The sequence below is a fragment of the Cupressus sempervirens genome, chromosome 7 (assembly GCF_028749045.1).
Source record: "Cupressus sempervirens isolate cs-2001-9-10 chromosome 7, ASM2874904v1, whole genome shotgun sequence".
Lineage (NCBI taxonomy): Eukaryota > Viridiplantae > Streptophyta > Pinopsida > Cupressales > Cupressaceae > Cupressus > Cupressus sempervirens.
In genome coordinates this window covers 217,482,222-217,496,190 of record NC_143124.1, presented here as the reverse complement: position 1 = coordinate 217,496,190, position 13,969 = coordinate 217,482,222, and the positions used below count along the sequence as shown (strand labels likewise).

At 34.4% G+C, this 13,969-nt stretch overlaps 1 protein-coding gene across 1 annotated transcript; it reads left to right on the top strand.

Annotated features, from left to right (window-relative positions):
* The first annotated feature begins 472 nt into the window (after positions 1 to 472).
* LOC149546278 (pleiotropic drug resistance protein TUR2-like) lies at positions 473 to 13,734 on the top strand. Its single transcript, XM_089793916.1, has 11 exons — positions 473 to 1,027; positions 1,816 to 2,023; positions 2,316 to 2,341; positions 2,427 to 2,554; positions 2,645 to 3,148; positions 3,668 to 3,948; positions 4,365 to 4,600; positions 9,694 to 9,834; positions 9,931 to 10,185; positions 10,284 to 10,458; positions 11,178 to 13,734. Exons 1-11 carry the CDS (start codon positions 473 to 475, stop codon positions 13,646 to 13,648), a joined length of 4,980 nt encoding a protein of 1,659 aa, XP_089650042.1. The 3' UTR covers positions 13,649 to 13,734.
* The last annotated feature ends 235 nt before the right edge of the window (positions 13,735 to 13,969 follow it).

Here is a 13,969-nt window from a genome sequence, read left to right as displayed (position 1 = left end):
GGAGACCGGCTTGCGTTTGGATTGAGATCCTTACCTTAATTTCGGAGCTGACTTTATTTTTATATAACATCGAAACACATAAAATCAAATGTAACGCTTATCAATGACAGACAGTATCTCAGTTTTTACAGGATTATTTTCCACGTGGAGTTCACTGGTGGAAATGCCAGATATGGGGAGACACAACCAAGCTGCCGGCTAAACATCATACAGTTCTACCATAATTGGAAGATTTATATTATATCATGTTCTTACTCGGTCTTCAAAAACTGTGTAATATACTTCAGCAATGACGTTAAAGTGGTACAACGTGCATGAATATTTAAGAGAAGCAAACACAAAGGAAATGTAAGAAGCTATGAGAATTCAATGCATTTTAAGTTTAATACATTTGATTGAAGTTTTAAGACCTTTGCAGCAGAAGTGATTACAAAAGTGCTTAAGCATAGCCTGGTGTATTCTGTAAATTAAGATGGGTAGCGTGGGTAGGGATTGGACAAGCTATGTAAAGCAAAAAAATACTCCAAGACCAATTTGGTTAGCTGAGAATGACCCAGTTATGATTGATCTTCCTTCAGATAGGAGTGAAAATAGTATTTCTAGTGTACAAAGTGGAATATCCATGAATTCGCCTAGAGCATTTGGCTTTAATACTCCAAACAGAAATGGTGAAGTTATCATGGTGCCTGCCAGGGGATCTGAAACACCTTTAACAAGAAAAAGGATGTCTGGCATAATGGGATGTTCTGCTGCTGAAGTCCGCTTGAAGATTGAAGGCACATCCTCGGAGAATCTCAAAGATCTTACAATGAAGTTGTACAAAGCTTTGGAGAAGAATGGATTGGCTCAAGAGGCTGATAAAGCATTTAGACACTTGAAAAATGGCTCAATATCTGTATCTGAAGAACAAGGGTTGGAAGAGGGTCTTAGGAAGGAACAACTGCTCGGTATGGACTATCTTATGAGAGATGGAATTATTAACTATCTCTCTAATGTCTCTCGGATTACTCCACCAATTCCTCAACAGGTACTAGTCCAATCTTCTTAGAAAATGTGTGATATGACTTAAAATTACTTGACAGGTACTGGTACCATCTTTCTAGAAATATGTGATAGGGATAACATGGTAGATTAAACTTTTTGAAGCCTTGGATGGCTAATTCTGAGTAAAGAATTCCTCAATAAATATTAGTGCAATCTTGTTGAAATGTATGTGTACTATGGATAATATGTTAAATATATTTGTTATTAGTGTCATCTTCCCATCTTTCTAAAAATATGTGATACAGAGGACATGACAGATTAAACTTAAGTTTTATGTATTGGATGGTCAATTCTCCATACTACAATTGCTAATATCATCTTCTTACAATACATGTGTAATATGGTTAACATGATAGAATATACCTGAATCCACTAATTCTACAATGGATACTAGCGAAATCTTCTTAAAAATATTTGAATTGATAACATGATAAACTAAACATAAATCTTTTTATACATTAAATTAGCATTCCTATGAGGAAAACTTTCAGATTTGCATATCAATTTCCGATTGTTTTACAGTATTAGAGTTATCTATAGAGCCACGAAAGTATAAACCTGTTTTCAGATGTGCTAGAGCTGTATTCTGCATAGTTTCTTCTTAATTTTATTTCAATTTCACATAAAAATGAGATGTCTTGTTATTCTCGACAGCATGCTTTTCTCAGTTATATAAGTGAGTTGAGGAAAATAAACAAATGTTTTCTAGCTTATGAATTTGAATCTTCTGACAGTCATTTAAAAAAAATTAACTCCATTCTGATATTGCAGGTAGTGAAATTTTCTGGACTAAAATACAGTGCTACTGTGGAACTTCCTAGCCCTGGTTATGAAACCTTTGGTAAAAAGCTTCTTGGCTGCTTTCTGGGACCATTCAGAAGTTTGTATAAGAAAAGCAAAACAATAAATGTACAAATTCTACAAGATATAGATGGTTACATTATGCCAGGCTCCATGACTCTACTTCTAGGTCCTCCTGGTATGTATTCGCTGCCAGTTCAATATTAGATAAATTATATTTTCATTTTAATATTAATTAAGAAGTATTTTATTTAATACATCATGTTATCATGTTCTATTAAGATTTAATTATAATAAAAATGTCAACAGATTACTAAGTTAAACGTGTTTTATTTCGAGAAAATTTCATGATTAACTCGTATGAACAAGACTAATACTAGATGGATGACCTCAAATGGTCTAATATAAAGTTATAAAGTTCCATCCCTCTATAAATAAATCTAACACCTACCATTTTTAATACTTTTCAGGGAGTGGGAAGAGTTCTCTTCTAAAGGTACATCATATATGAACTGAGCCTGAATAAGTTGTCAATTCTAATTGCTTGATTAATTGAATTATCTATACTGAAATTCATGCAGATTCTCGCTGGAAGGTCACAAGAGACCAAGGATGTGTCCTTTGAAGGCTTTGTGTCATACAACGATAAAAAACCATCTGAAATAGTTCTTACCAGATTTATAGCTTACATTAATGGCCAGCTTAACAAGTATGACATTGAATCTCTCATTTTTTCAGCTACTTAGACCAAGACAGAATTTTGTCTACACTATATAAATATTAAAAAAATTGCTTGCAGGCACATTCCTTTCCTATCTGTGAGGGAAACTCTAGAATTTGCCAGGGATTGTACTCAAGGTCTAAGGCCTGAAAACTTCACACCTCAAATGAGAAAGTTCTTTGCCCAAGCATTAGTGGAAGGCCAGGATCCATTCTTGGAATATGTTCTCCAAATTTTAGATCTCAAAGCTGTAGAGTTTGGAGTTGTGGGTGTTGGCCAGGACAGCAATTGCATCACGGAGAATGATAGAGAAAAACTAACAACAGCTGAGCTTGCACTTGGAACATATGCTGTTATGCTCTATGATCAACCCTGTTCAGGTCACGATTCTCTTGCAACTTTTGAACTGGTTAGCACTCTCAGATCCATCAGCCGAATCGAGCAGTCTTCAGCGGTTATGTCTATTACCCAATTATCAGAGGACGTTTTTAACCTTTTTGACCGCGTAATCCTCCTGGGAAAAGGCCAGACACTTTATCAGGGACCTGCCCAGGATGCCATACCTTACTTTATCAAAATTGGGTAAGTAAAATTATATAGACCTTAAATTTATGAAATCAATAATGACATCAAGATCTTGTTTCTGGATATGATTTAACTGTAATATTTCAGAACAAATTCTATGATCCATCTCCAGAACAGAAAGATAGAAATTATAGAGTTCGATGGTATTATTGAGAACAAGTGAAATATAATCAAATCTTAACGCAAGATTTTAATATACAGATTTTACAGAACTTTTATGCTTTTGGATTGGATTGTGTGTTTATTTTTTCATCAACATTTTAGATTGCATTCTATGACCATTGGTGCTCTCTCTCTTACTCTGATGATGGATCAGGATAAAAGAACAATAGATCACAGAGTTTGATCTAAAATGTTGATGTAAAAGGAATCACACAATCAGATCCAAAAGTATAAAATTTGATAGTTTCGTATAAATGGTGAAAATCTTTATCAACAGATTTTACTCAACCATACCGTTACATTTTTACTATTTTTAGCTGATAAAAATTGTACCCTGTTTCTAATGTGATGCAGTTATGTTAAGCCTGCCTATGTAGATTCTGGGGCCTTTCTTGAAGACATAGCTGCTGGAGAAGGATCTCAGTATCTTATGTCTGGACATGCTGCACTAAGCCTTCAGGAGCTTGTTTGTAGGTACAAGGAATCTGATCATTACAGAGATCTGATGAGAATAGTTCAGGGTGAAGATGTTATTCACACTTTTTGGGTAGAGAGTGAGCCTAATATTGGACTATCAGTGAGAGCACCCTCTATCAGTGAATTTTCAGCCTCTTACCAGTTAAGATCTGACGTAGGTAGGTGGTTTTACTAAAATTCAGAGTTCAATTTCAGACTATAATAGTAGACTATAATAGTAGGCTGATTCTTTTTAAACATCTTATATTAAAAAAAGAAAATCTTCGAAAAAATAAGTCAACTTTAACTATTTAATATTTTTAATTTAAAAATTGATATTTAACCGTCCAATATGATTAGAATTCAATTGTTTTGACCAGAACTCATACTCTTTAACTCATTCACAAGAATCTATCTGTCTAGATAATGTTCATCCCATTCACAAGTACCCATCTCTTTAGATTATTTCATATGGATAAAACAATTAAGATATCTGATATAAAATGGAACAAAATTATATAAGATATCATTTTTTCTGAGGAATTGTCAAAAAAGAAAATCGTCAATAAGTAATATGGGTTTCCATGATTTTCAGAGGTGGTGGTTGCGAAGCAAACCAGCAAAACAGACAAAACGTGTGGTATTGGAAGCACAGGAAAAATCCAGGAGGGAGACATTGTCACGGGAATCTCAATCAACAATGAAGAAATGAAGTACCTTGCAGTGGGCTCTTGTGTTCACCAACGTAGTAGAGCATCTGAAGTATATAACATGCTAAAAAACGCAAGAGGTCATGTTCGCCTTCAAGTTGAACGTCGTAAAGAAGAAGAGGTGAGGCAGCTGGAAGCCTTTCCTTCTTTCTATATTACTGGTAATTTGATGATAAAAATCTGGATCAATGGAGTCTGTCTGATGAAGTTGTTCTTAAATCTAGAAAATTAAGTTTGGAAAAAACAATTTAATTTTGATTCTTTAACATTTTAGTGTTGGAATGAAACTTAATGTGAGATGTTTAACCCCTTCAATCTGGTAAATGTAAGAAATTATAGGAATTCTTAAGTTTCCTTTTAGATATTAATTTTTGAATTTGTTCAAAGTTTATGATATTAATTTATGGACAAAATAATGCTCTTAAAGATGACACAAATTTGAGGGTTTGATAAAAAAAACTCTCTATTTTCACTAGCCTGCATCAATATAAAATCTCCACTTTTGCATGCAAACCTTCCATTTTGAGATCTTTTTGCCTTACAAATAGAACACACTATCTCTACCTCTAACTAGTTATTGAAGATAGAAAACAATTATGAAATCCATCAACACCTCATGTAAACTTGTCAGCAAAAGAATTTGACCCAATAATTGTGAAACAAAAAAGAATAATTGTATCCAAAATGAGCATAAAAAATGAAAAAATGTGTATGGATAAACTAAAAATAATAAATTTTATGAATTTTTATGACTATCTCCTCTGCTTTCTCCTCCTAAAAACTATTATATGCTTCTCTATTTATTATGGCGGCTATTCCCCTAATATTTATTACACGTTTTGACTTAAATTGATAATTGCTTTTGTATGTAATTTTTCCATGAAACTCCAAAAAAATTCCATGCTATGGGATGTACCCACACATCATTCGTATTATTCTTCCATTATCTTCTTTCATAGAAAAATATATGGTTCCATTGTGCTAGCATAGACCCACTCTTGCATAGGTCCCTACTAGCACAAGACATACAATAGAACTTTCTTACATATTCTTTAAAAAAATTATTTAGAAAGTTGTAAGAGATACATAACCTTAGGTATAATGAGTTGGAGAGAAAGGAGCGAGGACCTTACATTTTGATGGTTGATATATCCTTGGGATGTAGGAAAAGCAATCTAGTAGTCGCAGAGGCTAACTTTACGCATCTATGGGTCTTAAACTATAAGTTAGATTTCAATGGTTTTTTTTAAACAAGTTTGTATGTGAGTTAACTAATTAAAGCTAAGGTTTCAACTTCTCTATGCTCATGGATCTCTATATAGAGATTGTCAAACACCAAGTGGTAAAAAAAGGCCTTTTCAAAGTGTTGCCCAATACTTGCTATGTTCTTGTAATGGTAGTAGTTCGCTAAAAAATGATAGTACTTGTGGCCAAATATCCCAATAGTCTTTATGAAATATCCCAGTAGTGATGTACGAATGGGTTAGTCACCAACTAAAAAGGCTAAAAAATGATTGTCTATTAATACATGTGTGACCGATTATTAGTAGACGTGTTATCATTTTTGAGGCTCCTTTAATAGTAGTAATTGGCGGGTCAACATGACAAAAGGGCATGATTATTGGATCATTTCCCATCGGAAGGATTCTTAAACTTGATATTGGATTCTTTTCTTTGTATGCATAATTAGGTAGTTGGAATTAAATATTGTATGGAGTATTTGACTATTGGGTGAAACTAATTATCTCATTGTACTTGAGCTCATAAAAAAAGCACAAAATGGTAATTGAATCTCTTGCTTAGTGTGATCTTCTAACTCTTAAAAGTGTTAGGTTAGTGTGGAAGGATCTTTATAAGTCAAGACCTACAAGCACCCTTAGATTACCAATAACTTTAGGCCTCAAAATCTATTATAAAGTGTCTTCAATATCAAAGACTCTTTAAGTGGGCTTTGTTTCTAATGGGTCCTTTGATTAAATGTGATATAGAAAATTAGACAGCTCAACCAACTTTGAGAAGAAAGGTTGGTATTTTTTTTACCGCAAATTCTAGCTACTCACAAGACCTATTAGGGAGCACTATAGATGAAATATGAGAACTGCCAAAAATAGTTTTCATTGCTAATAAAACTTAGGGGACATGGCCCAATAACCATTATGAGGTCCAATAACTATGGCCTTTTTGTCACGTTTACCCTCAAATTACTACTATTAAAAAAGTTACCCAAAAAATACATGAATTTTGATCATATATCTACTAACAGTTAGTCATTTTTAGCTTTTTCGGTTGGTGATTGACCCATTTGTGGACCACTATTGGGACATTTCATATAAACTACTAGGACATTTGACCACTAGAACTCATATTATTGGTTATTGTTGCAAGACCATAGTTGGTATTGGGCAATACTTTTGAAATGTCACTTTTTGACCACTTTTCACTTGATATCTCTACAGAGAGATTTGTGAATACCAAAAATCCAAAACGTTATCTTTAGGCACATAACTCACCTACCGAGATACGACAAAAAGTTGGCAAAATCTAATTTATGGTTCTGGGGTTCTATATGCACAAAGTTAGCCTAGTTATCTACTAGGTCATCTCACTTAAACATTGAAGGAAAAGAAATGGGTCCTTTTTGTTAAGATGTCATCTACTTGGTCAAACCTACAACTCTATATACTATTGAATGGATAACAATGTGACTTAGCTAGATAGTATGTACTAAATATTGAAAATTGATGTAACTGAACTAACTAGATCACAAACCTAAAAACATTGCATAGGTAGTTAGGCTTGCCCTTGTCCATGAGTCTTGCTAATTAATACTTTAAATGTAAAGGTGATTTTTTCCCCTTGTGAAGATCCACTTTGAGCTTCCTAACTTACAAAAGGTCTTTTAAGAATGGAAGAATAAGGAACCAAGGCATATGTTATCTATCAAATGTAAAGGAGCCAACACAAAATGTAACAATGATAATGAATGATTCTTATTAGTGGTGATGTCATCTATCAAAATATCAAGATGTACATTTGATTGTATTTATTAATCAATTGAAAACACAATCTATTTTTAAATATTTAATAATATGACTAAGAAGATATTGGTTCTCTCACTAAATGTGATGTGTGCTAACTTTTAATGATGTTAGGACAAAGAACTCTCTAGTTGCCGAGTAACTTGAAAATGCCCTTGAATTGTACTTAGTTGGTCTCATACTTAATATTTCACTTGCAAAAGTCTCTTCAAAGTCATTTAGGGCTCTATTCCTCTTGGTCCCTTGACACACTAGTAGGAAGATTAGTCTTATTTTGATTCAAAATTGGGAAGCATGCCTTGTTACACTTGTTAGGAAGTACCTTAGACAAAGTAGGCAAGCCACCATAAGAGATCTTTGTTAGTGACAAGACATGCTAAAATAAAAGTAAGGGAAGCATACTAATAGTCATTATATCTAACTTTGTTCACCCATCCTAAAAATACATCAAATTTTCACTTTTAAATGGTTGTCTTAGTATGCAACTTCAGTGCTTATATTTGTTGTTTTGTCTTTGAGAAAGTATTGAGGCATGTTATAGGATGTGTTATACAAACAAGGGCTAAAGAAGTGATCATTACATAATGATACCACTAACTACTTAAAGATGCCCCAATACCCATGCTTTACAATACCTAAAAAATCATATATAATTTAATGGCAAAAATTGTACACAGTTGAATCCATAAGAAAAATTATATGGTTTCTCATGAATTGTAGAAATCTGAGCTCTTTATCCTCATAAATTACTAATACTTAGACACAAATGTCTCATAAGTCACGATCATAGCTAAAACTAGAGATCCATGTCACCTTTAAGGGCCTCTAAACCTATTTCGATCATATCTCATATCTCTATCAAAACTCAACTTTTTTCAAAAACTAAAAATACTCTTTTATAGATCTGAGCGTCAATATCATCATTATATAGATTTCATAGTGTTTTGATAGGTTATAATATGTTATAATTTTAAAATATTATAAGTAGGCAATTTAACATTTGAGAAGATGCTTCCTCATAAATGAATATATATATATATATATATAGAGAGAGAGAGAGAGAGAGAGAGAGGAATATGTAAATGTTTTTTAAAAAGGTGTAGATTTGATAGGGAAGTTTTGATGGGAGGTAAAAACTATTGATTTCTGATAAGGTCAAACTTGAGTACTTATAACAAAGAAAATATACATCAAAAATCTTTTTTTTTTTTGTTCCCTACCTATATATGTCATCTATAACATATTATCAAATCAGAGAAAAAATTGGTGATTTGCGTATATTTATTTGACGAGAACTACACTCTATATCTTTTGTAGTTGAAAAAAAAGACTTCAAAATTTTATTTTATTTTGTTAATAAATTCTTACTAAAAAAATTCAAAAAAAATTATGGGCATTAAATTCATCCAATTTCACACATTTCATCAGTTTATATCATCTTTCAATTCTAAGCACAAATACCATTTTTATGTCATTTAAGTTGAACAATTTGTAATCTAAGATCCTTTTTTTCTCTATAAAAGGTGACACAGGTTTGTGCTTTTACATAATATTATTAGTACCAACAATATACAACTCTAATACCAATTTAAAAATGTTAACTAGTAAAATACAAATAAGCACGTACTAGTGCGTGTGAAATTTATTAATAAACTTTTAAATGGTTTTTTTGAGTTTATTTAAAGTTGATCATTAAAATATTCGTCAAATAAAAAAGTGAATAGTAATTGGACAACAATAGCAAATGGGGTTGCAAGCAGAGTGGGTGGGTTTAACCGTGCAGGAAACTCCAAAATTAAGCACACTCAAGCTGGAGTAGTATTGGGGTTGGTAGGGATGGGTGACCTCCTAGGAAGTCCCCGTAGTTCACATCTGTGAACATCACCTAGATCCAATCATGACCAAATATACCAAGATCACTCTTTCAAATCAAAGGAAACGGTCCAATTTTTTTAATCCCTTTTTGGTCTCCTATGTTCTTCTTTAACGGGAACACAAAAGTCAGCATTATATGACTAGTAGAAAAGAAACATCAATTGTTTGAAGTTTGAACAACTGAGGAAAAAGTTTAGATATACCGACAAAAGCAAATATTTTACTATTTATTAGAAAATTAGAATTCTCCTAGCATTCAGAAGTTCATGTGCCTAAATAATTGCTTGAATTCTTGGACCAGGATGATGATGGGAGCCCAGAAAATAAGCAATTTCAAAGAGAATATGTTCAAGGATGGTGCGCCTCAACTAAAACTCTCATAAGAAGACAGATGCTCATCACTAAACGCTTGCGGATGCTCATCAAACTCAGATTGTTTCAGGTGCGGATTCAAAGGGAAACCAGTGTAAGGATATAAAATATGGACATATAATCTCCTTTTAATCATGAAATCTTAATCCCTCCAATTTGCATGCAGGCTTTTGTTTTAGGACTTTTTGCTGGCAGTGCCTTTTACAGAATGGGAGGAGTCTATTCTCAAGTAGAAATGAATTCAGTCAGAGCCTTGGGATTTGTTACAATAATGAATGTGATGCTTATCAACTTAGTTCAGCTTCCTCTTAACATGCTACAACGACCAATCTTCTACAAACAAAGATCCCAAAGATTCTTCAGAGTTTCTTCATATTGTGTTGCACACAGTGTAGTTAATTTGCCCCAAACGTTACTAGAAGTAAGCCGCTAACAGTATTTATCACTTGGGCATGAATTTCTTCATAGATTCTGAAATCATCTCTTGATCTTATGACAATTGATCTGTTCAAATTGCAGGCACTTGTATATACTCTTTGTGTATACTTCCTTTCTGGACTGTCATTGGAGAAATCCGGTGCTATGTTCTTCGAATATTTGTTCTTGCTATTCCTAGTTGCCTATTTTGGATCATCTTTGGTTTTTTTGCTCAGCGCCATAGCTCCAATTACTGAAGCTGGAAATGCCTTTGCAGGTAACTAGTAGAGAATACTGTGCTCTGCATACAATTCACTTTGTTTAATCAGAAAATGAATTGCTGATATACTAATTCTCTAACATTATGTATACAATTGAATTGTATTGAAAGAAACAAAGAAAAGATTTAACCAAAGATGCATCCATTGTTTGATCCTTAGAAGGGCCTCTTAGTTTCTCCCAGCTGCATTTCCTCAGTTTTGGCTTAGACAAGTGAACTGATAAATCCTTAGTTTTGGTCAAAATGTCATATAAAGCACCTCCAAGAAAAGTAATTCACATTCAATTCATTGGACGCGTATTTTACTACTCTATTTGAAATTTGAACTTGGGAATTGTCCTTGCCTCAAACCTACAATGTCTTAACTTTCAGTCTTATCCTTTAAATGGGACATTCCAATTGAAAGAGAATATTTGTAATAATTTTTTTTCTAAGTTTTTTTTTTTGAAAAACATGGCGATGAACTAATTTCCCTGCAAGATGTCTCACCTCTGAAATCTGGGAGAGGTTTGAACCCGAGATCATAGGGAGCTACCCACAACCTCAAGCCAATTCATCTACTACCTGTGAGAACTTCTTTATAGTAGTAGTTTGCACAGCTTCACATATACTCACTTCAAAATGGGATATCAGAGAGCTTCTATATTAATAGTGTAATAACTTGCACTCGATGTACTTTAGAATGCTCTCTTACCTTGGCGTTGTTGTGATTTCAGGATTGATAGTTTCCATCTTTCTCTTATTCAGTGGGTTTGTGATCTACCCAAAAAATATTCCTGCATACTGGAAATGGCTTCTGTATATAAATCCTTTATATTGGGCAAATACAAACTACTGTACCATGCAATTTGCTCAGGGTTATGGAAAACCTTGCAGTGAATTTGAAAACGAGCTGGTCTATTGCAAAACTTTTCCTGCCATGTCTGTTGGAAAAGCTTATCTCAATTATTACCAGCTGTTTGGAGATAAAGAGTGGCTATGGGTATCATATGCCATTCTTTTAGGATGGATATTATTGATAAACATACTTGCTTTAATAGCCATGAAGAAGATAGAATTCAAACAAGCAAATCAATCGCTTCCACAACAAAGGAATCTTTCATCATGGACCAAGGGAGACGAAGATGTGGAAGAGATAAGTGGAAGCTCGTATACTATAGAATCTTCAATAGAAAAGAGTTTGAATTTCTCATTTCGAATGAGACCAAGCAGTATAGAAATGCAAGATTCAAGCCCATCAATTGATCATGTTTCTTTTGATCTCTACAAAAGTGAAGAAGGAATTCAAGTCAATGGAAACCCAAACATTCCCGTGATGCCTCTCATCCTTTCCTTTGAGAATATCTCGTTCATAAGGCCAGACCCAAGAACAGGAGGGAAAAGGGTTGTTTTGGATGGAGTATCTGGATACACAAAGCCCGGAACAACATTAGCTCTGATTGGAAGCTCAAAATCAGGCAAAACTACACTTTTGAAATGCTTGGCAGGCAGAACACCAATTGGAGACTATAATGGAGAGATCCTAGTAAATGGTTTTAAGACAAATCTGGCAGCATTTTCACGTTTAGTTGGGTTTGCAGAGAGATTGGATGCTCACCAGCCCTTTTTATCAGTAAAGGAATCTCTCCAGTTCAGTGCAAGCCTGAGACTTGGCCACAATATTGACCCAAAAGACACTAAACTTCAAGTTGAATTTGTCCTAGAATCACTAGGCCTTAAAAGTTTCAGCGACCAATTGATTGGATCTCTCAAGGATGCAACTGGATGGACTTTTGAAATAGCTAAGAAGATTACCATTGCAGTGGAACTTGCAGCAAACCCTAGCATTCTTTTTCTTGACGAACCAACCTCGGGCCTGGATAGTGTAGGTGCCACAAACATTCTGAACACAATAAAATCCATTGCTAGCAATAGCAACAGGACTGTTATAAGCACAATGAAGCATCCAAGTGCAAGAATGCTTTCTACATTCAACAACGTCATCATACTCACAGCTGGAGGACAGCAGGTCTACTTTGGGCCAGTTGGATACAACTGCAAAGACGTATTAGATTACTTTGTTTCAATACCAAAAGTTCCTCAGTATTTTGTGACACAGAACCCAATCAACTTTGTTATGGATGTTGTTGGAGCGGGCATCAAGAAACAAGGTCTAGCAAGTGCAAACTTTGCCGAAATATATCATTCAAGTAAATTGGCACTCTTCAATACGGATGAAATGAAAAGGCTTCAGAAGCAGTCCAAAAGAAAAGCATTCAAGCCAGTGATTACTTCCCCTTATCCAGCATCCTACAAACGGCAGGCTGTTATGGTTTTCTTGAGAACCCAAAGGTTCCTCTGGCGAAATGTGAATTACACATTTGGGAGATTAACGGGATGCATAATGATAGGTCTATTAATGGGTTCTCTCTACTTTCAGATTGAGTTCGATGATGTATATGCCCTTACATCCCGAACACTCTACATCTATATGCAAATCATTCTCATTGGTGTTGTTTCAGCCAACAATGTCATACCTCAGATTGGTACAGATCGTTTGGTGTATTTCAAGGAAAAACGAGCAGGGATGTATGCACCCATCTTCTATCCCTTATCTTGGGCTCTTGCAGAGATCCCATATTTCCTAATTGCAACTTTTGCAATTGTATTAATAGGCAACAGCATGGCGGGATTGGCAGTTGACAGCATTTACAATTTCATTCTCTACTGGATATGTCTCTTCATCTTCACCGTCTCAGTCACTTACTTCGGCATGATGCTCACATTCCTTGCTCCAGTACCAACATTAGCTGCTTTTGCAGTTTCAATCCTGACCTCCATCTGGGTATCATCTTCAGGGGTTGTTGTGACATACTCTAAAATGAGTGGATTCTTGAAGGCATTGTTCTGGTCCAATCCATTCCAGTATGCTATAAACACACTTACTTCTCTCAGCTTTTTCTGTGATACAGAGTCACCACAATGCGTGCAGAAATGCAGTCAGGGTGAACTTGGATGCCCGCCTTGTGAATGCCAGAGGCTGCCGGATAACACATTTGCTTGGGATAGACTGAAGGATAGCAGGTCGATCAGCGAAGCTCGAATTCCTATAGATTTTGGTACTTTGACGGGGATGTGCTTCATCTTTGCAGGACTTGCTTTCATTTTCTTTGTCATTTTGAAGCACAATTCCAGACCTTCAAACTAATTTGTGCCGAAATGGGGGATAAATCATAGGCGTTGTAGATTTGGTGGGAGCATATATATTTCAATTTTAAGGTTTAAGAGTTTAAATATTCATTGATTTATTTATAGTTGTGTAATAAGCGATGTCAATGTCCTCCAAGGATAGACTTAAACAAACATGTTTATAAGGTTTATAAACAATACTTCATGGATCTTCAATAAATCAAATGAACGTTCTATATAGAAAAGGAAATTGAAAGAAGATAGGAATATGAATTTCAAGAGTAGACATATGACTACTGACTGAGATTCATAAGAGATAACAATTTACAAAGGTGTTTGG

Bases quoted from the DNA above. Each gene is read 5' to 3' on its own strand.
- LOC149546278 (XM_089793916.1), top strand. From the start codon at position 473: ATGGGTAGCGTGGGTAGGGATTGGACAAGCTATGTAAAGCAAAAAAAT. The intron at 2,024-2,315 runs GTATGTATTCGC...AATACTTTTCAG, and splicing joins TCTACTTCTAGGTCCTCCTG to GGAGTGGGAAGAGTTCTCTT. The intron at 3,949-4,364 runs GTAGGTGGTTTT...CATGATTTTCAG, and splicing joins CCAGTTAAGATCTGACGTAG to AGGTGGTGGTTGCGAAGCAA.